This window comes from Diaporthe amygdali, assembly GCF_026229845.1.
Source record: "Diaporthe amygdali strain CAA958 chromosome Unknown NODE_9_length_1275696_cov_64_842800, whole genome shotgun sequence".
Taxonomy (NCBI): Eukaryota; Fungi; Ascomycota; class Sordariomycetes; order Diaporthales; family Diaporthaceae; genus Diaporthe; species Diaporthe amygdali.
Genome location: NW_026517029.1, coordinates 307,097 through 331,032, shown reverse-complemented (window position 1 = coordinate 331,032; position 23,936 = coordinate 307,097). Strand labels below are relative to the sequence as shown.

Sequence of the window (23,936 nt, the reverse complement as noted above, 5' to 3'; positions counted from 1 at the left end):
TTAACTGGGGAAGGGGATTGACGTGGGGGCACAACGGTTTCGGTAGTTCTGAATTTCTTCTCACCTTGAGACGTTTCTTGCACATAAGCACACGGACCATGTCAATAGCAGGTTTCGATCCCGAAGGCCCGTCTGCGATTTGTACAAGCCAGCTGCAACAGCCAAGGGTCGTCCGAAACTGGCCACTTACACATGAGCCAAGGTTCGTCCAGCGACGAATCAGGCCAATCATGCTTTTACAGGTTCCAAGGATTCGGTATGCGCGAGACGGTCTGCAATAGGCTCAACCCATGGGGCTTGGCAGACCATGACGCTGAAACCTGTGCTGTCAGGCAGTCAGGCCGGAGCTTTGCCAAAGAAGGACAAGGCAGCTGAGCCTTGCCATCGCATCGACAACTGGTTAAGGATCTGTATTGGTATTGTGGTATGCACGACGATCGGCAGATATGTTTACCGAGATCCACATCCGATTCGCACAGCCACGTGTTGCCGTTTCATTCCGTTCCCAGGCTGCGGAGATGAATTTGATCGAGGTTCCAAGAGAAGCAAGGGTCTCTAAGTTCAAATAATACGTTTGTAAGGCCACGGGTGACATTCAAGACGTGAAGTCTTCTCACATCACCTCTCACCTTACCAGCTCGCCCGATCTGATGTCTGACAAGCAACAGCCCGTGGTTTGAGATCTCGTCGTGCGCTCTGGTAATGGTGATCGACGAGAGGAGGTCTCTAGGAATGGTAGAATCGAGTATCGCAATGACGCCTTTTGCGCCCCCTGACTTGTCTCAACGGAAAACACAAACATCGAGGGACTTTCTTCAAAACTTGCAGCCGGCTGGAAGCGCAACAGACTCGACTGCGAGCGGGTCGACACAGAGGACTCAGGTCACAGGATTGCAAAAGAAGGCAAATGGAAATATTCAAGAAGACGCTGATGGACTGGAATCCCAAGTCACCCCGATGACGCCCGCCTTGATCCTCCAGGTTCTCGGTATGGAATTGTTCCACAGCCCGTGGTCTTCTTGGGATCATAGAACGTCATTTAACGTGCTTTTCCAGTGATGATATTGGTTGTTATTGGAGGTAGTTTGTTATTTTTGCTTCAGAAGAAGCGGCGAAGGATGCACCGTGCAAGAGCTCGTGGCGGCCAAGGCCATCGCCAAGGAGGTGAAACCTTTTTTTCGGAATATATTTATCGAATTGGCCTTTTTGGGAGGAAGAGACGCGGCTCAAGAGCCAAGAAACAGAACCCGCCTGCTTCAGTGCCAGTTCACGAAGTCAGTGTCAACAGGCCGTGCTCGATCCAGCAAGTCCATCCTGCCGTTGAGAATACGAGCCGACGAGGGAATGATGACCCAAGTTCGGGCCGTTTCCTCCAAGGGAACCTAAATTACACAGATGCAGTCTCTGGTCAACTGGGTCCTGGGGATGTCTTAGTTCGTGAAAGCTTCCATGTTCCCAAATGGTTACCAGAGCTTCCTTCACATGAGGCAATAATCCTTTCTGGTTCAGCGATAGCTGCACCGCGGCCGGTTTCTATGGAAAAATTTGCTCAAAAGAAACCAACGCTGCAGCTTATGCGCAAAAGCCATCCAGATGAGTCTGAGGGACCGTTGTCACCGCCGCCACGAGCTTTTTTCAGCAGACAATCAACGTTGTCCTCGAATTACACTGACAGCTCAGCCCCATCGTCACGGCCTTCGACAATAGTCTATGCCTCACCACTTCGACCTCGCCCTGTCCCACGGATCGCTTCTCGATGACTTGTTGTAAGTCTCGCACTTCCTCCCGTTTCACGGATTAAAGATATTGATTGCTGTCAAATTCACCAAGCCAGTAGTAAAACCCCAGACAGCGGCTTCAGCTGCACACGGTCCTGAGGCTGCTGCATGGAGGCCGTTGGGCCATTATACAAGAATAGCGTTATTCATAGAGTCTTGAGACAATTACAATGATTTTGGCTCATCGTCTCTTGCCAATTTGCAAGTCCAAGGCAACTTGGAGACTTAGGTTGAAATCATCGGCTTGCCTCGGCACGGTACCGCCTCTCTGCATGTCATCCCGGAGTACGACCCACGACCTCAGATCCAGCTGTGAACACACTGCTTCCCAGTCGATGGGGCTGGGAGGCACGTCACGAGACGCTCTCCACGTGTCTGAAAGTTCCGGAAACGCATGCGTCGCCGCTACAGCCTGATCTGTTTCCGGCGTCTCAACTGAGCTGGGCTGCTCAGTGCACCCCTGGAGCCTCTTCTTGAGCGTCTTGAACTCATCGGTCTTGACCAGTCGATGACTTCCGTCGGGACGCTGCGATGTTTTGATAATGCCATAGTTGCTTGGACCCTGGTGGAACTCGTATACACAACCGCCAGAGAATACATGTGTCATCTCGGGCGAGTAGATAGCTGTGGTCTCGTGGAACACGCGGGGCTTGACGGTATTACACCCATACTCGGAGAAAAAGACGGGAATATGCGTGTCGGAGAACTCGTTGACCTGGTAAAGAAAAGAGATATCAACAGCCGTCATGAAATGGTTTGTATTTTAGGTGAAGGTTAGAAATTTCAGAACACTTACGAGTTGATCGTATCCGGAAATCTCCATGGATGAGTTCCTACCAGCCCATGAATAGTTGTTAAACTGGCACGATCAGTACAAGTCAGCACCGGCAGACATTCAGTCAACCGTGGTGTCCCTACTCACGCAAAAGAAATCGATAGATTCATCCACAGAATCAGCAGTGAGATAATCAAAAGATGGCCTGGTATTCATCCTGACATCTGCAGCGCTGTAGCCAATGGGCAGGATACGCTGCTCGGAAGCTTCATGAGCTAGAGCCATATATCTTTTTATGTCCCGGGTGACTGCCCGGATGACAGGTGCAGCAGCTGTTGAGGCCTGGTCATTGATGACTTCGTTCGCAACCAGCACGCCAAGGGTGTTTGAATAAGTTGCCATGCAATCGACGGTGGAGAAGTAGTGGCCCAATAAGTCTTGATTGTACGACTCGAGCGGTGCCAATCTGTTGATGGAACATTCTGGAGTGCACAGGCACTTTGCTCACTGATATTAGCATTTCGTGTCCCAGAGACGCGAGCCTTCTTCAGGCCTGCCTTACAACCAAGACATAGATGCCGGAGTCCTCAAGAAGTTTCATTGCTGCATCATGGTTCTTCGTATGATCAACCTGGTCTGCCTAAAGTCAGCGTCTTTGCTCCAGTTTCAAGAATGCTGGCTTGCTCTCGACCCAGTCGATACTGACAAACAAAGAGTGTGTTGAGTCCCAGCTCCTCGAACACTTCCAAATCCCTTCGCAAGTCCACGATTCCGTCGTCGGAGAGCGGGTCGCTTAATCTGCTGCGGTCCTGGTACACAACTCCTTTGACCAGGAGCTTCAACCCGCAGTTAAGGTCAACATGGATCCATGCAGAGCAACTCCTGATCGGGCGCCGGGGGAAGGGGCACCTACTCGTTTGCCGTCCACCCAGAAGTACCTTCCTTTGACATCAACTGATCGAATCGGTTTGCTCATTTTGATTTGTATTACGCCACGCAGTCCATTTCTTTCATTCTCGCCAGGAAGAGTTGTTGAGTCCCCGAGCATTGAGTGCACATGCATCCAGGCAGCGATGACGGCTGACACCAGTGACGTCAACCCTTTCTGCTCTCCCCTCTCGGAACCAGAATCCTAACGCTTGTTAGGGCAAAGCATAACACGTTTGGTTGTCTGTTCTGAGACAATGAGTTACGTCTACGTATCAAATGCTAGATATGTCTGTTCCGAATCCTCACCACCTAAGGGACCTCTCACCCAAACAGGCTTCTCTTGAGCTCGGTCAAATTAACTAAGCCAGATGCATGTCACCTTTTCGACCTGATACAGACCTGGCTGATATTCTAGCATCATCCCATTTTGAAACATCCATCCCTCAGCTATGCTCCTTCAAAAATTGGAGTACTTTCTCTGAGACAACATCGTGACCTTCTTCAGGTAAATAATGCCCAACCCCATCCCCAACCGCCACCGAATCATACCACACGCCAGCCTCGATCCAGTCGTTCTTCCAAATACCTGCGACGTTCATCTTCGCACCGAGGTTTTGCTGGGAGAACATCACCAAAGTCGGAACATTAATCTTTATGCCTGCCTTCTGGTCATCCTCCTGCTTTTTATACTCGGGCGCAGCTCCGGCCGCATAATCCTCGCAGGTGTGCCGCAACGTCTCCTCTTCATCAAACAGCTCAGCGTGGATCTCGATGGCATTGTCCGACTGGATCCTAGCCAGCCCTTCCTTGCTGCCTGCCAGCCTCATGTGCGCGTTTCGGCACCACTGCGCTCCCCCATACGCCTTGATCATCTGAACAGCTACCTCGACGTTGGCCAGCAGTGGCCAATGGAAGTAGCCTGTTGCAACGGCCGGGTTCGAGAAATTGTCCCACTGCACTTTGGTAGGGACGATGTCCAGCAGAACCACACCGATGACTTTGACGAATGGGAAGTCGGCTTTGGACACGGCCAAGCGATGACAGATGCGCGCGCCGCGGTCATGTCCCCCGAGTATGAGGCGCCGAGGTGACGACCCGGAGAGCTTGAAAACAGATTGGAGAGCCTCGAGGAGTGCACCGCCAATGTCTCTCGGGGCGCTGCTCCTCGCTGGGCTGCTGATACCGTAACCCGGAAGCTCCGGCACAAAGAAGGAGACCTCTTTGCTGAGCTTTGGGATCACATTACGCCAGCTGCATGCGGGTCCGATCAGCATGTAAAAATTGCTCATTCTTGGTCGCGTTACTTACATGAAAGAGGATTGCGGATATCCGTGAATTAGGGTCAAGATAGGCTTGTCCTTACCGAGCTCTGAGCTATAGCTCACCACATTCGAACCGCTCGCCGTGGCAGTGACCTGCCTCTGGAGGTTGGGATAGAAGTTCCTCGACTCGGCAGGCATTTCTTGTTTTGGTTTATTTTGTCTCAGGCGATGTGCAACATAAAAGACTCTATTTTATGGGCAAAGCATCAGAAAATGATAGCCGACTACGACCTGAGGTTGTGCTGTCGACTTGGAAAGCTTAGATATAATCTGATGTCATCCATCGAGCGGAGGAGCGCGCCCTTTCGGAGTACAACGGTGGATGTTGTAGCATTCGGCCGAATTCGGCTCCGATTCGACTGATTCAGGGGCTCGGAGGCTCAATGATCACACCGGGTATTGAGCCCGACTACCAACCCTCTCGCTAACAGTGAAGGAAATGCCTTCCTAATATCCAATCGCTCTGTCAGCCGCATGATTAATTGATGAAGTCGTGTCTCATATTATCAATCAACCACAACACTCAAAGCTGGGTTCGCCCGTGATTGGGGATGGCCTCAAGTTAACAGGTGCGTACCAGCCAGAACGTTGGAACGAAGCATCAGTCTCATTTCGGGAGAATTGAGAAACGCAAAGTCAACAATGAGGCAAGGCAGATTTCGTTACAGATTTGAAACATACAGGCAAGTGTCGAGAATGGTGAATGGCATCCTTGCTTTACAGATATTTATGTCTAACACTGCAAGATGCTTCTCCCTGTCTCTGTCTCGCGGTCAATATGTATTCCTCAGAAGAAGAGATTCACAAACTACCAGGATCATGAAGTCCAGGTCAATTTATGAGCATGATAATATGGACTCGGGCGGCATGGGTCAGAGACACATACCAGGGCATGTTGATATCTGGGAAACAGCCTCGCATGGTATTCTCAAACCCCTTTCAGCCCTTTCAGCTGCTATCATCCAGCTGACTGTTCAATGAGTGAAGTCATGGTTAATATGGAAGACTTATTGTAGTTGTCCATCCATCCTAATTTTGGTGCATAATACCATACTTTCGTTGTTGAGTCGATCATAACCCAGAACAGTAAAGAGTCATCATCCATGAATAATTTAGCTTAGGACCAGCAGTGCTAATTTATAACTCCCCCTTCCTTCTGTTCTCACATTTGTCTCTGTGTCTCCTTGTATCTACCTTCGCTGTGCTCCATGTCCCACGTAGGAACTCTCCTGACCACTGTTGGATTATGTAGACTCAAGGTATCAGCCTTATTCCTCTCTTTCATGAGAGGGGATCTCTTTGTATGTAGCAACACTTAAGGCACTGAGATTACCTCTCATGTCCTTCTGGAAACGCTAGACACCAACGTGAATGCAAGCTCTTGCCAGAAACCTTTAACTACCACTCTGACCTAATACATGCGCTGCGTACTTGAATAGCTTCCACCTACCTCGTCTTGGGCCTGCTCACCCTCTTCGCCCGTTTGTTCCCCTTGCCCTGTCCTCTCTTCCATTCAGCTAGCCACCTCCAGCTCACACCTTTGGTCTGGCTAAGTACTTCTTCCCACCTCATCACTGAAACTTCCCGGGCGACCTCCAATTATCTCATCGGATGCCTTCATCTGACGACTTCCCCCTGTCTGTCAACTTCCACACCACGACTTCCAAACCTGTCTGACTACAACCACATATTTGGCAACAACCATCTATTTGACGAATTCTACCTGCCCGGGCATTTGACAACTTCCACCCAGCTCATCACTTCTAACCGTTTGCTTACTTCTGCACATCCGACAACACTCGTCCATCTGACAACTTTTGCCCTGATAACATTCTATCTGGCTCATCACCTACAGCTGCTTGATCACTCCTACATATCCGACAACACTGACAGTACTTGTCTACCTAACAACCACCATCTCAACAGTCTTCAACGTAGCTCAGCGCCCCCGTCTACTCAGCCAGTCCGAAAGATTTGACAGCTTCCATCTGTCTGGTGGCTTGCTGTACTAATCTAAACCCGCTCCATTACCTCCAGCTGTTTAGCCAGTGCCCCCTCCCACCTGGCTCCCTTCGTCTACCCATACAAATCCTCCCGGACTCAGTCTCGGGCCACTCTCACTCATCTCGAAACATCCATCCACCTTGAATCTTCCACTTAGCCTCTTAAGTCCAACTATTTGTCAGTTCCACCAACCTGACAGCTGCCACCTGTCTGTCGGCTTTTTCCTGCACCTATCTCCACGGGGCTCATCGTCGAGCCACTTCCACCTTTCACGCCACTTGGACCTAGCCCACCGCTTCAGCTTCACTCGCAACTTGGACTATTCTCACCACTTCCGCCTCTTACCCTTCAAACCTGGCCATCACTTCAAAAACTCTCAGCACCTGGATCTGGTCCACTGCTGCCATATCAACAAGTGGCTTACCCCGACACAAAGCGAAATTCATCCTCAAAGCACGACTTGATGCTGTCTTCCCGCATCGTGATGGTAAAGAAATTTTGATATCGAGATTCTCGACATCATATCTCCCGTCATTATCTCGTCTCAGTGGTCAGGCCTGAGGGTTCTCAACTACCCGTTTGCCACCCTCGAAATTTGGTTCGTTCTTAATGGAAACACGCCTCAGGGGAAGGCTTTTATTCTCTACCCTGACTGTACGAGACAGAGGTCAATTAGTCGAGTTAACCTTGTGGCTTCATCTGGGTACTGATTTCCGGACTATCACATATCGCCAGTCATCTGTTGCAAACTCAACACCGCAACAATTGTTCAGAATTCACTGGCATCACCAACACATTGCTGTGCAAGACTTTCCCAGTCTTGTTTCAGGGGGCTGTGCAAAAGCCGTGTGCAAACCGTCTTCATCAACAACATCATCCGTTTGCTTCAGCCAGGGCCTCGGAGCTTTCAACGAAGGCATCAAGCAACAGTGGTGTCACAGCATCAAGAGCCCTACTATCTTTTATTGAAGCTTTACCAGCGGTGTCTGACGAGGAAACTCATGGCTGGAATTTCACAATCGAGGGGAAGATTGTGAAAACGTTGACGCGTGTTTGTCTGAACCAGGGATTCACCATTCCTCTGGGTCCGGATCAATAGCCTAATCCCGTGGTTCTGTCCTTACAGTCGGAGACAACAAATATATGTTGAGGCTTTGATCAAGTGACTTCAATTGTTGCTTATCTTCATTACTCGATGGGCGAGCTTTGATCTGACCCGTTCAATTTCACAACCCATTATCTGATTCCTTCCCACAGAGTTGTGAGTCTCCCTGCTCAGTTAGCTTCTCAAGAAGTCCTGACACGTATTCATATTCGTTAACATTGATGTACAATGCTGACTTGACTAGTTCTTCAAACTTCTCCTTACTCAAACCAGCTGTGAAAACTTGTGCCTTACTCAAGTTCACTCTGTAGAGCTTTAGAAATATTTGAAGTTTCTATTCACCAACCCGGAATTATTCATCCAAGTCCTGAACTGGATAGGTTTTTCATATCCACATAGCCATAAGGACACTGAAGCTCTGATTGGTCTGGTTTTTCAACAATCTGGGATGCCAAAGAAGACATCTTGGTGGTTTTCTGTTACAAAATCTATTCTGGAGACCTTCCAATTCCTCTCACTAGGCTCTGTGCTTTTAGTCCACGTTGACAAGGGAGCATATACAAGAGAACCTGAAGCGGGGTGATGAACAGAGTCTACAATATCAGGACTCCAGAGAACTAATCTCACACAGAACACAAGATTTTGAGCCTCAAGGTGTGCAGGACTTTTCTGTCTCTCTGGAGCAACAATACCATATTGAGTATTGTGCGACTCAGACCAAATAGGGGATTTTGCGTTGAACACTACTAAGAGCCTGCAAGCTACTGTCCACGGCATTCGGTGCCTGCTGTCTATCTTCTCTTCATCGAGGACATAGCGGGATTGCCTATCGAGCAACTTCCCGTCCATTCTCTATCCACCAAAGGAAAATAGTTACCAGGCAATTTCAGCTTTGAGGAAGGCTTTCTTGTGTGGGACAGCAGAAATACGGGTGACTCTACTGAGTACACAGCGAAGACCCACTTCCAAGCCAGGACCTCAAGAGAGAGAGAGAGCGCTAGGTTCTATGGCAGTCACTGCCAGGGGAATTGCTTCAGTTCTATCAGCTGTCCACAGCGAGCCTTCGTCCGTGGGCGCTAGCTTTTGCGCCACCCCTTCAGTTGCAGCCTTGACCATCCACACTGGTGCCAATCTTTTGCAAGACCTCGAAACGAACCTGCGCTTCCATTTGGTTTTGATCCTAGGCTTCATCACCCAGATCTTCTCATCTACCCCTACCTTTTTTCAAAACCTCAAGATCTGACTATCTCTTGGCAAGCCTTGCGCTTTTGTTCTGTTCTATCGTTCACGTCGCGTTGAGCAGCACGCGTCTCAAGTCCACAACACAATCTACAACAATCAATCCACACTCCAAGCAACATGGCTTCGACTATTTTCATTACCTTCGGCGATCGCACGGTCATGATAGCACGCCCTCAAACATACCAGGACCTACTTAGAGATACCAGATCCCAATACCCAATGATCGCGTCAGTCCAGAACCTCGTTGTTCTGTTTCAGCCGTTGCTTGCCAACGGTGATTTACATAACCAATGGGTCCAGGTGGACCCAACTGCCTATGGTGTCGTCCACGATGGTGCTGAGCTTTTCGTCAACGTAGTTCATCCCTTAAACAAGGAGTACATCCTACCTCTACCCAATCAATCGAATTCTAATGGTCGATTTCGCAAACAGATCCGTCGCACAGACGGTCTTGGAAACCCTCTCGCCGCGGACGACGAGGGATTGAATGATGAGGTGAGCACAAACAGGCCAAAATTCTCCTCGCGCATACATAAGAACTCGACTCTGAGCCTCGAGCTTGAGCGGACTGGCGGAGACGCCTTCACAAGCGGCTGGGGTGGCGCGTCTGAACGATTTCGACGCTCGATGAAGCTTGTACCCAACATCAGGGATTGCAAGGAGGCGATCGGACAGACTGTTGGACAATCAAACTTCTACCCGGACGAGGAAGAGGAAAAGACCGCTGACCACAAGCCGGGATTTCACCAGAACCAGAATCCGCCCCCTGCGCCCACCGACGCCGGCTGGTACGCCGGAACAGAGACCCACGTTCCGGGAGTAGACCCAAACACCACCAACGCTCAGCACCTCGCTGGTGGTGCTGAAGATGAAGGGCAGGGTAAGAAAACTACACACTATCATCCCAACCGTGCCAACCACAAGTGGCATGCGGTTTCCACTCCTCGAGACTTCCTTGGAGCATCGCTGGAAAGCCATGGATACCCAATGCCTACGGGCCCAGACCGGGGTAGAATTGGAGATCAATGGGGCTGGAATGGAAATCCTTCCCCTGAGGGATGGTTATCGGACCATGGTGAAGGTAGAAACCTCACGTCCCGTGCCGATGATGTTCTGGGCTACGCGAGGAGAATTTCGCGTTCTCCAAGCAACGCCGAAACTGAGAAATGGGGAGGCAATGCAGGAGGATGGTCGCTACCTCCAGATGAAATGCATGATGCTGACCAAGAATACTCTCGCATAGCTGCCGATGCCCGTACCGACGTTGTGGCAGACCGCGCCCCCTCGACCAACGGCGGGACCGACCATGAGCCATTGACCAACGGAAACACAACCAATGGAAATTACAACATTCACCCTCAGGTTAGTCAGAATACTCGGCACCAGGATGAAAACATCGGAGTTGGAGCCTGGAGCCCTACAGACCCCCAGTACGATAGCTATGAGCGGCTCCAATATCCTCGGATGAGAGGTTACCTTACACCAGTTGCTGGTCTGCGTCCTCTTCATGACCCTGCCCAGGTTACCTATGGATCTCCAAGAGCCAAGATTCGAGGCACTACTTCCGGATGGACAACTATAGGCCATAAGAGAGACATTTGGACTAACAACCACTTTCAGGAGGATGACGGCTACGAGGAAGCCCAGGGATTCGCCCACGAGGCCGACCGCTCCGGCGACAACCACTCCTGGTATGCACCACCACCATCCAATAACTTCAACTGGACCACTGGCCAAAGAGAAGACAAAGGATCTTTCAAGCACCAAATCACCAGACCTACAGTGGACAGAACTAACAAGGCTCAACAGAAGCAGAGAGTCCAAGAGACCATGAGCTGGAGATCAGATTTCTGGGGTGGCCCGCCACCCAAGAGAAACAACAGAAATATCTTTGCACCGGAGGACTCTCCTGCATCGAGGCACTGGTAGTGTCCTTATTTTCCCCGATGATGGCTGTGAGTGGAATTCTGTTTCCTTATCCGGTTGAATACCAGGGCTGACACATATTGAGCCTTTTTTAGTCACGCCAAGCTCTGCTACGGCCTGATAACACCAAAGACATAATTATGGCTCCGATCGCCCTTCCTTTCCTTTGTCACTCACCAAATAATCCGACCGGAGTGCCGCAACTTTGACAACCTGATACCCTTTTTGAAGTCCCCGGATGAGGATCGAGCAGGATAAGCCCGCATAGGGAAAAGAAACTAGTTTTGTGAAGATGGCTCTGGCAGCATTCATAGTGCTGCCAGTCACCCGGCCACCGAGGAAGATTAAGAGCCGCCTCAGCCCGGACGAAGCTTTAATTGCCTTTGTGGCCAGTCCTTTGTTACGTTCAAGAAGTTACCGGGACAATCAAGCACCTCAGTGTGCTTCAAGCAGGTACAAATTGACTGCGTTGAATTTCGAGCTATGCTGCCTTGTTGTGCTTGTGAATTTGTCGTCCCTGACCTATGAGCACCGAAAGACATAAGGCTACCTCTGAGTTGCTCGTAGGAGTGTCCGTGAAATCGCATCTGACAGAAAAATGCGTTGAAGGTTCAAATATTGATATTTCTGCTGCCGCAGGCTAGAATTTGGTTCGTTCTGAACGACTCCCGTGTACAAAAATCACATCTTGCCCCAATGGTCTATCCTCTCCCAATCCATAGCATCCAGCCACCTCATGAAATCTGAATCATGTCCCAAGCTCATGGGTGCTTCTGCGCCGAAACCTACATCCGTCATCCCCATGGAGTAGCCCATATCCGGGACACCCATCACCATTCCATTCATCGACCCCAGTGTATTCATCGGTGTGCCATCCATGTCCATCAGCGTTGGGAGCATCCCCTGCATCTGTTGTTGAGGCTGCAACTGCCCCTGCCCCTGCGTGTGATTGCAGACGCTGCCACTGTTCTGCCTCTGTGGAGCAACAGGCGGACTGGGGCTGAGGATTCTGTCCAAGATCTTCGTGATCACCCTCTTGCCCTGCTCGCACACACTGTAACACCCGTCTGTCGGCTGCACCGACCCCAGGCGGGATGCAAAAATGGCAAGGTCCTGGATCGTCTGGCTTCGGGGGAGCAGCGGCTCCTCTGGGTACTGGGGTAGCATCTCTTGTTTCAGCAACTCGATCGCCACGATCGCCGCGCTCCGCAGCCCGTGGGAGCTTAGTATGAAGCTGAAGCTCGTCTTGAAAATCGTCGCGATGTCGTGCCGGTGTGTAATTTGTAGGATATCCTTGAAGATGTCGAGCGCGGTTGCTATCAACTTTTCAGGGGTGGCCCCCGTTTTCCGAATGAGAACTGCGATTGGACTATCAGTGGAATGGCCGCATAGTCAGGTCTCAAGAGAGGTATGTGCTAACCTCTCTGCAAAAGGAGCTCGTTAGACCGCCGCCCGTTGCGCAACACGATGATTTGCAAAGCGTGGAGGGGTTTGGCGGCGGCGGCGTCAGTGAAGTCAAAGGGCTCTATGGAGGGCTTGGCCAGGTAAGGCGGAAGCGAGGACCAGTGTGCATCATGCTTTTCCTGTATTATTTTAGCGCGAGCGAGGATCTCGTCGCGTGTGTAGTGGCCTATGGCAAGATCAATCACATCTTCGCGGCGCATGGCGCAGTTGGCGTCTACAGTATGTTAGTGGGTGGAAAACGAGCCTCGAGTGGAGAAGAGCGTACAGGAACGAGTCCAACCGGCATGCTGCAAGTTGCCGGCTGTGTTGTACCCATCTTTATCGAGAGATGCAAGTGTAGCTTCGAGCTCAGGGCCCGTCTGCAGGCTGTCCATCGTCTCTGATTAGCAACTCTTTTTCGCCTCTGCCGTGGTAGCCTACGGCTTGATAAATGAATCTTGAGTCAACCTAAGAATGAAACTCACAGTTGTTTCTCTGTCAAGTCGAGAGGTGGGTCAAGGGTACAGTACCGATACGACAACCGTGGCGGGCGACCGAGGAATGAGGCGACACTGATCTCCTGGTAGTAAGCACAGATGAAGGCGCGCTTGCGCATCTCCGCGAGAAAGAATGGTACTTTTTCGTCTGATTTGATGCCTTGATGAAGGCCCATGGCGATAACGGCACTGTGCGCTTCGCCTGTTGCCCTGTAGGTTGAGTAATCTCGGTCTCCCTTGACTGCACCCACGAGACCCGAATCCTCGGACAAGAGCCAGATAAATAAATCATCGAGCACTTCGCAATACCGGCAAAAGCTCAGACAGTCCTCCGAAATTTCTTTCATGAGGTTAATCAGACACAACCGCGTCACTTCACCCTCCACGAACAGTTGGTCCGACTCGGATGTCTCAACCGCGCAGAGACCGATGTTCACGGCAATGAGTCCCAAGGTTTCCCAACGAAGCCCTGGGCCAGTGGCCAGACGGGCCCATTCCAGTGCAGTTGTCTTCCCATTGAATACCAATGGCGTTAAAGTGTTGCGCCAGATCAGCTCACTCAGCTTTCGTATCTTGGTCGGCTCTTGGCTCGCAAGGGTGTCTCCATGGTTAAGCCAGAGCTTTTTGAGCCACTCTTTCATGATGGCCTCGATAACAATGCCTTGTGTGCCCTCACAGACTTCGTACCATCTTGCGATGAATCGGTGGATCATAGGCCTACGTCTGAAGAATGCAAGAACCTTGCATCCCTGAGTTATCCTTTCATTACTGATATGGATTCTCTGTTGCTGTGTACTAATAGTCGCATCCAAGTCTGTGGAAACAGGCTCCAGGATGCATAACCCTTCAGATAGGATGTTGGAATAAGAGTTTGGCCCGAGGAAACCGGCATTTTTCCGCACCTCTGGAGCCCGTTGATAATCCAGCAGGGGCGCAGAGGCTGCCCTGTGGAAGGGCTGGCAGACGGCATGGCCGGGAGCTGGAGTGGTTGAGGTATCGGAATTGAAGACGGCTAGGGTATCTGGAGCCCAGGACCCCGAGATCTCAGGAGATGTCGAGCATGACTCGATAGACTGCGCGACAACATGAGGACTGGCCTGGGAAGCTGAGGAAGAAGGAGTCGGGATCGCCTTGGGAGGTGTCCGAGATCGTTGCTGCTGGCATGGTCAGAACGAGGCGTCTGCTAGGACACGCCAAACGGGAAGCAGAGTTACGAACGCTTTTGCGATCATACACAGCAGGCTTATGACACTCCTTTGAAGGGGCGAAAAGAGGTTTATTAAATTGCAGGGGATATTGAGGAGGAAAATGGGCATCTAACCTGCGTGAGTGGGTTGGGGTGATAGAAGCAAAGGTCGGTTCGCTGACGCTTGACACACCGCCCACAAGCCGGAACCACATCTTGTCACGATTGTCAGTCACAGCTGCTCTGAAGATGGTGTGTTGAAGGTGATTCTCGTCGTTTCATCAAGATGGCTTTGAACAATGCCTTCGGGCAAAGTGGAGACCTCTGTCGGATCGGAGGGTCGGAACTCACGATCACATCTGAGCTTGCTCTTGCGGCATGGCTCACAAGACTGCAGTTTCCCATTACGTCTATACTTCTCGGTCAGGCTGGAGTTGCGAGCAGAGGATATGCTCTGAACGCCGGCATTGGTAGTCCGAGACATCGTGGTGGGTACACGTGCACATGTATCGGATACAGGACACAGAAGAAGCAGTGACGGATTCAAGGCCAAAGTCTCAGACCACGGTGCGTTGTTCAGTTTGTCTACCAAGGAGCCCAGAAAGTCGCTTAGAAGGGGGATACGTAGTGATTGTTGTTACGCGAGCCTGTGGGAGTAGCGACAGGATGATGATGTGAAGGAGATTGGATGGCTCGGAACTCGGAGTTCGCTATCGAAGTACTCCGAAAAGCCTGGCCAGCGCGTGCGCTAACCACTCCGGGCTCGCAGGATTCTTTGTCATTGCTGAGCCCGCTTCTGTGCCTCTGACAAAACACAACAAGCTTGGTACCTAAGCTCCGAAGCAGATGAGTCAGGCACTTCCAACGCCGGCTGACTTAGACGCGTATGGCGTTGCGTGAATTCCGATCTAATTATATCGGGGTTAGGGCGGGTGAAGTAAGACGGACAAACATAGCACCCAGAACTAGGAGCTGGAGATCCAATGAGCAACACACCGACACAGATTCGGCTGGCCGGCGGGGCCTATGTGACCTTGACTGCGCCCTCCGTTCGACTCACCGGCAACCAGGCAGAAATAATATGAATGTGTGCCAAGGACAGCGTGACGAGGCCGTGCATGCAAGGACCGTGTATAAGAGTTTGCTTCCTCCGTCCAGCCTTCAGGCATCTAAGGCATTCACAAATGCCACACAATACAACATACTGCTCTTACACACTTTATCCCCGATCTCGAACATAACTTACAAGCTACGTGCCTCGTGAACGACTCCCGAATCTCATCGAACCAAATAGCGAGATGCCTTCCAAGCTCAACATTTTCTCCAAGGGCTCCCGTCCCAAGTCCGGCAATGCTGCCGACTACGCAAGGCTACAGGATCCCCGCGGCTCCACCGAGTCATCAGCGCCCTTGACCGAGTCTGTCGACCTCGCAGAAGAGAAGCGCAAGGCTCGGGAGGCCATGCGGCAAAAACAAGCTGAGGAATTTCTGGCAAAACAAGGCTACGTAAGTCTGCCCTGGCAGTCTTGGAGCCATCCACAATCAAACTGACGGATCGGCTGACAGGCGGCCACCTTTCCTGGCTTCCCGCAATACAGAACGTAATGGCTCAACATTCTGGTGTGTTCAAGGGGCCAATTTGAGGAATTTGCATTTGGGTATATGTTCGGGACATTGGTGAACACGTCTTTGCATCTTGTGTCTTGTTTATGAGTGGTGATATCCCAGGGCTGGCGTTCGATGTTTGATTTCTTATCACGCAGTGGCCGTTGAAGACTTTCCTAGGTTCCTCAGGTGCGATGTTGCTGACTAGGGTCTCGTGAGGTCGGTTTGGAAGCTGTGGGAGATTGCATGAAGATTTGACAATTGGTCACCCCAAACCTGTGCTGTCACAAACAGCCAAGAAATTCAAGCCATTTCAAACCACCGACTCCCATCCTGGAGCGGAGCATCCTGAATGTTTGCACCTTGGTCAACCGCATTCGCAAAGCGTGACGAGGCACTTCCTTTCTCCATGATCATCAATTGACCAGATGTGCAGAGCACTCCCCTGCCCTTGATCGCCCACGTATTACAACCCCACGAGGCACCTAGCCATCCCTGAATCTTTTCATCGTATCACGTTTCCAGTGTGACTGGCAATATAGTCTTAGAACGTCGGTCATCATCGTTCTTGTCCATCGACATCTCGTTCCCAAGCCTCCCAACTGCGCAGGCCTGCTTGGGTGGCACGCATCAAGTTTCACAACCTTGATGGCGCCGACGTTGACAGCATCGCTTTTCACCTCCTCCCAGAGTGGTTTGCTGGCGAAGTTGAAAGGAATCAGGGGGCTTTTCTTTTTTGGAAGTGCAGAGAACTGCGGAGAAGTGCGATCGTTCCCATCAAAATGTTTCTTTATATTCCTGCTGAGGAGCCTGTTAACATCCGAGACGATGGCGTTCCAGCCCAGGCCCCATTAACGGTCCGTCCACACAAGACAGTCGCTCCCCAATGGCTCCACTTTGTGATGCTTTGCCGCTTGACAAGCCAATGAGGCTACAGTTTATCCATGGTAAGTGCATCACCAACCTTCCAGTAAGAGACCTTGATAGTTGCTTTTGGAGCTGTCTGGCGTGCAGTATCTACTGATCGAAGCAGTACCTACCGATCGCAAGGCTACATACTAAATTAGACACCAAGCAAGGCTGTGGATCTCATGACTGCCGTAGCCACGGGCTTTGAGGTTTACCTTGATTCCTCCCATTTTCATTTCAGGGCAATAGAATCCACCCCAACGAAACGCCACAGGAACTGGGCATGAAAACCAGACACCTCATCGAGGCACGCTGAGTGATACAATCTACATCTTCCGACACTTCCTGAGCGCCGAAGCCAAGGGACAAACGGTCAAGAAAAGTACAACACGAACTTGGTTTTGATGCAGCAGCACTTCGCGCAAATAGGAGAGAAAAAGATGGAACGAGGTTCTTGGCCCCGATCAGACGTCAAGGTAGCCAGGAACGTGGTCAACAGGAATGCTCACCGTCGAGAAGCAAGGCATTTCTTCCAGGCAATGCATAGGCAGATGCTATCGCGGCACAGATGTGCATCCAAGCACATCACGAGAAATTGTGCTACATCCTACCCAATCTCAATAACCATGACTGAATTAAGTTTGGAACACCGAGCTCACTCATCAAGGAGGTACACAACTCAGTTCTGCGCCACGCCTTGCCACAAGGACACCTTTCTACGGGATAAGTCCCTTTGGCTTGTCTAGTTGTAGCAGAAATTGTTTTGTTCATATTTCGAGCTGAGGAATTCTGATCTTTGTATCTGGACTTCTCTGTGCTTCACTTTACATGTTAAAAGTCGTCATCTATCCTTTGTATCTGGAACCTCCTTCCGGAACTACGCCTCATCCAGAGAGTACGTATGAAGGGCTAGGCAGGAGCTTCCCGCATCCTCAGCCCTTCCTCAATTCTCAAAACTTCTGAGGGGTCACGGGTGTAAAGATCGGGAGTAATATCTATTTCTAGCATTCATGCTTGCTTGCTTTCTTTTCAAATACTCAGTTGTTCCTAGCCTTACCACCTTCTGTATAGGGTCAGGAACATTCTATCCGATTTAGAGCCTATAGCTCCAATTCGGACCATTGGACTAAAGATCGAGTTGCATATGTATTGTTGCTTTGAAGGTACGGGAAGCTCTCCTCTCAAACAAGCAAATATCATGAAAATTACAGCTTATTCTTTTCGTTGCACTGACGAGCCTATTCATGAGGCTATCAATGCATCTAAGAGCTCTTTTGGGCTCGAAGTCTCTCAGGCTCGAGATTCGACTACCTGGAAACTCTCCAGCAACGAATCAGCGAAGCGTCAGGGGGGACATGAAGTAAATTAGAGAAAAGCCTTTTCGCGATATCCTGAATACACCTGCACCACTTTCTCTTACATCTAGCAGGTTGAGACAAATGGTATACACATAAGTCAATTACGAAAGTCTGCTCAATTCCCAAAGCTGTGCATTGGCAAATTCTGAGGCCAGGCAATGGTCCTTCCCATGATAGGGCAGGATGATGATCTTCCAGCTACTTTACTTATAAAAAGTCACAGCATCCCAGCTCCTCAGCTCCAGTCGATGGTTGTGGAACCGTGGTAGTCGACTAATTGGAAGAGCAGTCGTTGAGTTCAACAAACAGCACTATGTTCGAATGACGTCTGATAAGAGGCTCTTCGTCGACGGCCACGAAAGTTCCGACCGGCGGATTTCCGAAAGATATTTGGAGTTGGTCGGCAGTTGTAAGCCAAGCGGTCATAAGCTTGCTATACATATAGGCTATCTTGCCGATAAAAACCCGGGGAGATCTGCAATGTGTACCACGCTTATCACATATCGTGTTATGCTTATCTCCCTGAAGCACCTTGACCTGCCGGTCGATCACACAGGTGTGGTACCCCCTGCCGGTGATTATTTGAAGATGTCATCAACCTTGATAAGGTGATCGGAGACACTCTTCGAAAGCATATATCCGTGTGTGGTAGGCTTTCAATTCTGCTCCTCCCCTCACTTGCATCCAACAGTGACAACTTGATCCAAGGAGCTAAGAGGTTGGGCTAAAAGCCGGACTTAGATGTATGAAGGGCTTGTTCCGTTTGAAACACATTCTAGCTGCTTGTTCTCACGCATGGCCAAGTAGCATATTCACTTGATTACCTTGTCAGGTATTTCCTTCTTTTCTGGAAGCTCACGGCCGAGGTCACAGGCGACTGATCCACCGACCTCCGTCGTACTTGTTGCTTGCATACGATCTTGGAGAAAGGGCCCCCCCTTGTGAGACAGAAACATTTACCAAAATGTCCAGTGGGGATGGAGTCCATGTCTTGAGTCAAGGTGTAGGATATGGCATCGTTGTTGGCATTGGCGCTTTTTTCGCTCTCATGATGTGAGGAATCATTACCACCAAGCAGCCCTAGGCTGCCAGATCCACTCAGATAGCGACTGACATATTCGACAGGTTGGCTATAACTTATCTCCAGAATCGCTATACTACCTACTCAACTAAGCAGTCTGAGGAGTTCAACACGGCATCCCGAAGCGTCAAGCCGGGGCTCATTGCCGCAGGCATTGTTAGTTCCTGGACCTGGAGCTCCACCCTGCTCACGTCGAGTACATTCGCATACTCGTATGGCATCGGCGGGCCAATGTGGTACGCAGCGATGGGCTCCTCGCAGATCCTTCTGTTCGCTCTGATCGCAATAAAAATCAAAACCAACGCCCCTGGCGCACACACCTTCCCAGAAATCATCCTTGCGCACCACGGTCGCCTGAATCACCTCACTTATCTCTTCTTCGCCTTCGCAACCAACCTGCTCGTGGGCTCTTGTCTCGTGTTGGGAGGGAGCCAGGTCGTCGGCGCTCTGTCCGGTGTCAACGTCTACGGCGCATGCTTCCTTATCCCATTGGTGGTTGCAGCCTATGTGATCGCTGGAGGTTTGAGGAGCACGTTCATCGCCGACTATGCACACACGGTGATCCTTTTCGTAGCGATCCTCACGTTTGGATTCAGCATGTACGCGACGAACCCAACAGTTGGAAGCATTAGCAAGTTCTACGACCTGCTACTTGAGGCCGGAAAGGACATGCCAATCACTGGGAACGCGCATAACGGATCGTATTTGACGTTCAAGTCAGATGACGGACTCGTTTTCGCTATTGACCTACTTGTCGCGGGTTTCTGCACGGTATGGCTGGATCAAGCTTATTGGCAACGTGCAATCGCCTCCAGGCCCGAGACATCCGTTAAAGCTTATATTTTTGGTGGAATCGCCTGGTATGGTATACCTTTCGGGTTCGCCACGGCGATGGGACTTGGTTGTGCAGCACTGACATCCAGCCCCTCGTTCCCGACGTATCCCAATCCGCTCTCGGCAGCCCAGAACGGCAGTGGATTGTCTGCTCCCGCCACGGCTATCGCATTGCTAGGAAGCGGCGGTGCAGGACTTATGCTCCTCCTTTTATTCATGGCTGTTACGAGTGCAACAAGTGCAGAACTCATCGCCGTGTCCAGTCTGATCACGTTCGACATATACAAGACGTATATCAGACCGGCCGCAACTTCGGACGAGCTTGTCCGAATAAGTCATTATGGCATCATCATATTCTCTGTGATTCTGGCCTCATTTTGCTGCATTCTGAACGCCGTCAGCATTAACCTCACTTGGGTGCTAACGGTCCTTGGTGTTATTGTCGGCGGCGCGTCAATTCCCGTCGGACTGATCTTATTGTGGGAACCCATGTCCTCCTGCGCAGCCCTGATATCGCCCTGGATCGGGACCGCACTGGGCCTGGTCGCTTGGTTCGTCGTGACTAAGCTCCGCAGTGGGAGCATCTCAGTGGAAACGACAGGCGACGTAACGAATGCTGTCGCCGGCAATGTCACATCGTGTTGCACAGGTGTTATAATGGCATTTGTGCTATCATACCTGTTTCCAACCAAATGGGGGGCAGCAGAAGCCGATGGCGACCTTCTTGCAAAGATCAGGCAGGACAAGATTCTGCAAGGTATTTCCACTGAAGCTCCACGAGATACTGCGGTGGTCAACAACTTCACTGGGTCGGACTTGGAAAAGGCCGAGTCAAGTCCAATAGCTCCAACCAGGGAAACTGGTGAACTCCAGCCTGCTTCGGACCCAGCCCCCGAGACGGTAGTTCCCACAGGCAACGCGATTGTGGACTTCCTCGAGGCTTCATACTCACAGCCTAGTAAGTAGCTTCCGGACACAACGCTTTTCCTTTTAAAGTTAATACACACCATCTGTGGTCTACTTGCCTTGAAGTCCTCGGCCAGGCTAAAGCCTTTGAAATAAGCTTTGAGTGCATGGTGTCAAAATTTGTGTCCATGAAACCCTTTGTCTTAGTTCTTTGATGGCTGATTTTAAATGCTGCAGTGGATGCCGAGCAAGCTCGGGTTGCAACGAAGCTTGCCTACGGATTTAACATCGCGTACTGGACTGTAGCAGTGATTCTCGTCCCATTTTCGTTCTTTGGCAGCGAGTGGGAATTCACGAGAGCGGGCTTTGTGGGATGGTGTGTTGTGTCCTTTATTTGGGTATGGTTTAGTGCGCTGATTTGTATCCTGTGGCCTATCTGGGAGAGTCGGGAAACGATGTGGACGATTGTGAAGGGCATGTCCCGTGACGCGCTGGCAAGGGAAAGGGCGTGATCCTTTATAGCCCGCAGTTGTGGACCAGCTCAGAAGTAGATGGATATTTGTTAGGTCAAGAATTGCCAGCATTATTGATGTCGACACTGAGGCATTGTCTGAGAAATCCCCTAAATATTTACGAGGCTTTACCGAAAAGGGCGAAATCTGACAGACCCATTGGTGCGTTGATTAGGCCCGGAGTTTAGCGATGCTGTGTCACGAAACCCCTCTCTGCTTATCCTCCCCCAGAACTTCTGGTTCTTGTCTTACCCAGGTACTCAAAGCTTCGAGCTTCCATAAGGCCTTGTTATTCTTCCGTCTGATACTATCAAAATGCCTTTACCGAGCAGTGAGCTCTCACAGGAACAAAGTCAAGATGAAATGTCCTTCAGCACCTCTGATGGCCCACCGTATACCCTCTGCATTTTCCCATTTTCTCTCTATTCCATAATGGCGCGATTCGCCATCGCGCTTGGGCAAGAATACCACCAGGGTCCCAAAGGTGTACCGAATATCACACACAAGCTGATAAACCTTCATCGTGACGATAATCTTGAGGAATGGTTCCTTACTGAAGTCAATTGTAATGGCCAGGTACCGGTTATGACCCGAGAGTGGCGGGATGGATCGATGAAGCCACGCGTCGAGATTATGACGGAGAGCGTGGCGATCTCAAAGTTTTTCGGGGATTCGTTCTTTCCAGGGCTCCTAGGTGGCACGCATAAGGGGGAGGTCGACGCATTACTAGAGAAAATACATGAGATTCAGGCATTCTCTTTAAGCATCAAGAGCCCTTCAAAGGAGCAAGCCGTGGAGGTACCGGACCCAGGGTTAGACAGGTTACTCGCTAAAACGGACATATCCGACAAGTATCGGCGTGCACTGGAGTATAAAAGGGAACAGTAAGTAGGCCAATCTGTGAAGTTCGTGCGTCTGTATAGCTAACAGACTTAGCTACTATCGAAACCTCGCCTACGCTTTACGCCCAGAAAATATACAGAAGGCCAAGGCACAAGCTGCCGATCTCTTCCAGCGGCTTCTACTGCTCTATCGCGAATACCACCAGGAATCTAACACTGAGCAGGAGCAAGGCATTTGGCTGTTTGGTGCTGCCACGGGGCCGACAATACTAGATGCACACGCTGTGGCTTTGATAGCTCGTATCGACGACGCAGGTCAAGACGAACTGGTTCCAAGTGAGTTGTTAGCCTACGCACGACAGATTCGCGGCTTGCCCGCATGGGAAGCTGTGACTCATGGCAGGAAAACAATCTGGAATATTGGATATGGGCATGTTCATCTGCTTGAAGAAATCTGATGACGTTCTGAGGACGAGGTATGACGGATGTTCCTCTGTTGGGTGGATTTCCCTCCTAAAGTCCTTGAGGTTTCACGGTTGGCTCAATATACTCCATGTCCTGGTGCTGCTCAAAGTTTCAAAGAAGCTCAGCTCCGAGGCTGTCGTGGCTGGATACATAAATTGTTTTCGAGGTATCAGTCGCGTTCTGTGAACTGCGATGGGGCGGAGAATTGCGTGAAGCAACCTTGCTGACTAGTAACCACCTGCTTGTTGCTTGTGACAGCATGTGAAAGAGTGCCTTTGTCGACGGACTCGACAGAAAATCAATCTGCTAATCTATCCCGAATACCCGACCTGCCCGAGGCAGTGATTTTGAGTTTCGACGGCCCAGCGACGTAATGCAAGCAACGAATCGTCTAGTCGCCGAGAATGGACTATTATCATCACCGTTCCTGACCGATTAGCCGGTTTTGATGACACCTGACGCCAGGATTTGGCCTGAAAGCGGCATCGTGGAGGGCAGGGCAATAGGCTCCGAGACAGTCAATATCGAGGGAGGTGGCAGTGTCCGGTCAAAGTAGCGCCGAAACGGTGAGTTCCTCGGGTGAAGCCGGCCCCACCGCGGCGGTTCGGTCCAATGACCTCGGGGGAGCCCTGACAGTCGGCGGCATTATCCCACAATGTGTTTTAGCCAGAGCGCTAGGGACACACAATCGCTGTGTTATTGTTGTCAGGGGGTGAGCCGCGTTGTGCGCCCCTCGTCGACGACGGCCTTGGGGATGGAGCCAACTCGGTCCGTTTTCCAGAGCGGTGGGTGTGGGTCTGCGGGCTTGAAGTGGACACTCTGGGGGCATCTGGGGTGGCCCACAGCCCCGACCACTCCCCGTATCAGGCGCTGACACGGCACGACGGATAGACCGTTTACTGCAGGATGCAGGAGTCTCCATGGGGCAAGAGATAAGGGAGGCGCACGATAGTCACGGGCCGTGCTTCCTGATGGAAGCCATCGTGAAAACACAGTCCTACACGGCATCAGCTGTCCTAAATGAATCGCTTAAGCTCTGCCGGTAGCCCGCAAGTGACGACGGCTACGGCGTCCCGTGGGCGTCTTCAAAGGCAAGAGAAGTGGATGGTGCCGCACACGTTGGCTCGCCTAGGTTTGGTCACACGGAGACACCTACCATCGAGCCGTTGCTGAGCCATTCATTTGCCTCAATCGCCCATGTCGATGCACGATCGATT

At 50.9% G+C, this 23,936-nt stretch overlaps 7 protein-coding genes across 7 annotated transcripts; 5 read left to right on the top strand and 2 right to left on the bottom strand.

Annotated features, from left to right (window-relative positions):
* Positions 1–192: 192 nt before the first annotated feature.
* On the top strand, positions 193–1,386 carry J7T55_012908 (uncharacterized protein; the record flags this gene model as incomplete). The annotated part of the gene is made up of 5 exons (XM_053141544.1): positions 193–256; positions 333–424; positions 480–559; positions 669–988; positions 1,133–1,386. The coding sequence occupies 5 exons, from the start codon at positions 193–195 to the stop codon at positions 1,384–1,386; spliced, it is 810 nt and encodes a 269-aa protein (XP_052995255.1).
* Positions 1,387–1,959: 573 nt separating this feature from the next.
* On the bottom strand, positions 1,960–4,943 carry J7T55_012907 (lpha beta hydrolase; the record flags this gene model as incomplete). The annotated part of the gene is made up of 9 exons (XM_053141542.1): positions 1,960–2,493; positions 2,575–2,637; positions 2,701–3,051; positions 3,116–3,189; positions 3,260–3,389; positions 3,467–3,685; positions 3,863–3,938; positions 4,033–4,734; positions 4,792–4,943. The coding sequence occupies 9 exons, from the start codon at positions 4,941–4,943 to the stop codon at positions 1,960–1,962; spliced, it is 2,301 nt and encodes a 766-aa protein (XP_052995254.1).
* A 4,330-nt stretch (positions 4,944–9,273) lies between these two features.
* On the top strand, positions 9,274–11,085 carry J7T55_012906 (uncharacterized protein; the record flags this gene model as incomplete). Its single annotated transcript, XM_053141541.1, has 1 exon — positions 9,274–11,085. The coding sequence occupies one exon, from the start codon at positions 9,274–9,276 to the stop codon at positions 11,083–11,085; it is 1,812 nt and encodes a 603-aa protein (XP_052995253.1).
* A 678-nt stretch (positions 11,086–11,763) lies between these two features.
* On the bottom strand, positions 11,764–14,692 carry J7T55_012905 (uncharacterized protein; the record flags this gene model as incomplete). Its single annotated transcript, XM_053141540.1, has 6 exons — positions 11,764–12,440; positions 12,503–12,760; positions 12,812–12,912; positions 13,011–14,179; positions 14,344–14,423; positions 14,560–14,692. 6 exons carry the CDS (start codon positions 14,690–14,692, stop codon positions 11,764–11,766), a joined length of 2,418 nt encoding a protein of 805 aa, XP_052995252.1.
* Positions 14,693–15,506: 814 nt separating this feature from the next.
* On the top strand, positions 15,507–15,812 carry J7T55_012904 (ubiquitin family protein; the record flags this gene model as incomplete). The annotated part of the gene is made up of 2 exons (XM_053141539.1): positions 15,507–15,713; positions 15,774–15,812. 2 exons carry the CDS (start codon positions 15,507–15,509, stop codon positions 15,810–15,812), a joined length of 246 nt encoding a protein of 81 aa, XP_052995251.1.
* Positions 15,813–19,043: 3,231 nt separating this feature from the next.
* Positions 19,044–21,412, top strand: J7T55_012903 (uncharacterized protein; the record flags this gene model as incomplete). The annotated part of the gene is made up of 3 exons (XM_053141538.1): positions 19,044–19,132; positions 19,205–20,952; positions 21,138–21,412. 3 exons carry the CDS (start codon positions 19,044–19,046, stop codon positions 21,410–21,412), a joined length of 2,112 nt encoding a protein of 703 aa, XP_052995250.1.
* A 315-nt stretch (positions 21,413–21,727) lies between these two features.
* J7T55_012902 (uncharacterized protein) lies at positions 21,728–23,275 on the top strand (the record flags this gene model as incomplete). The annotated part of the gene is made up of 4 exons (XM_053141537.1): positions 21,728–22,296; positions 22,349–22,590; positions 22,658–22,730; positions 23,185–23,275. The coding sequence occupies 4 exons, from the start codon at positions 21,728–21,730 to the stop codon at positions 23,273–23,275; spliced, it is 975 nt and encodes a 324-aa protein (XP_052995249.1).
* Between the last annotated feature and the right edge of the window lie 661 nt (positions 23,276–23,936).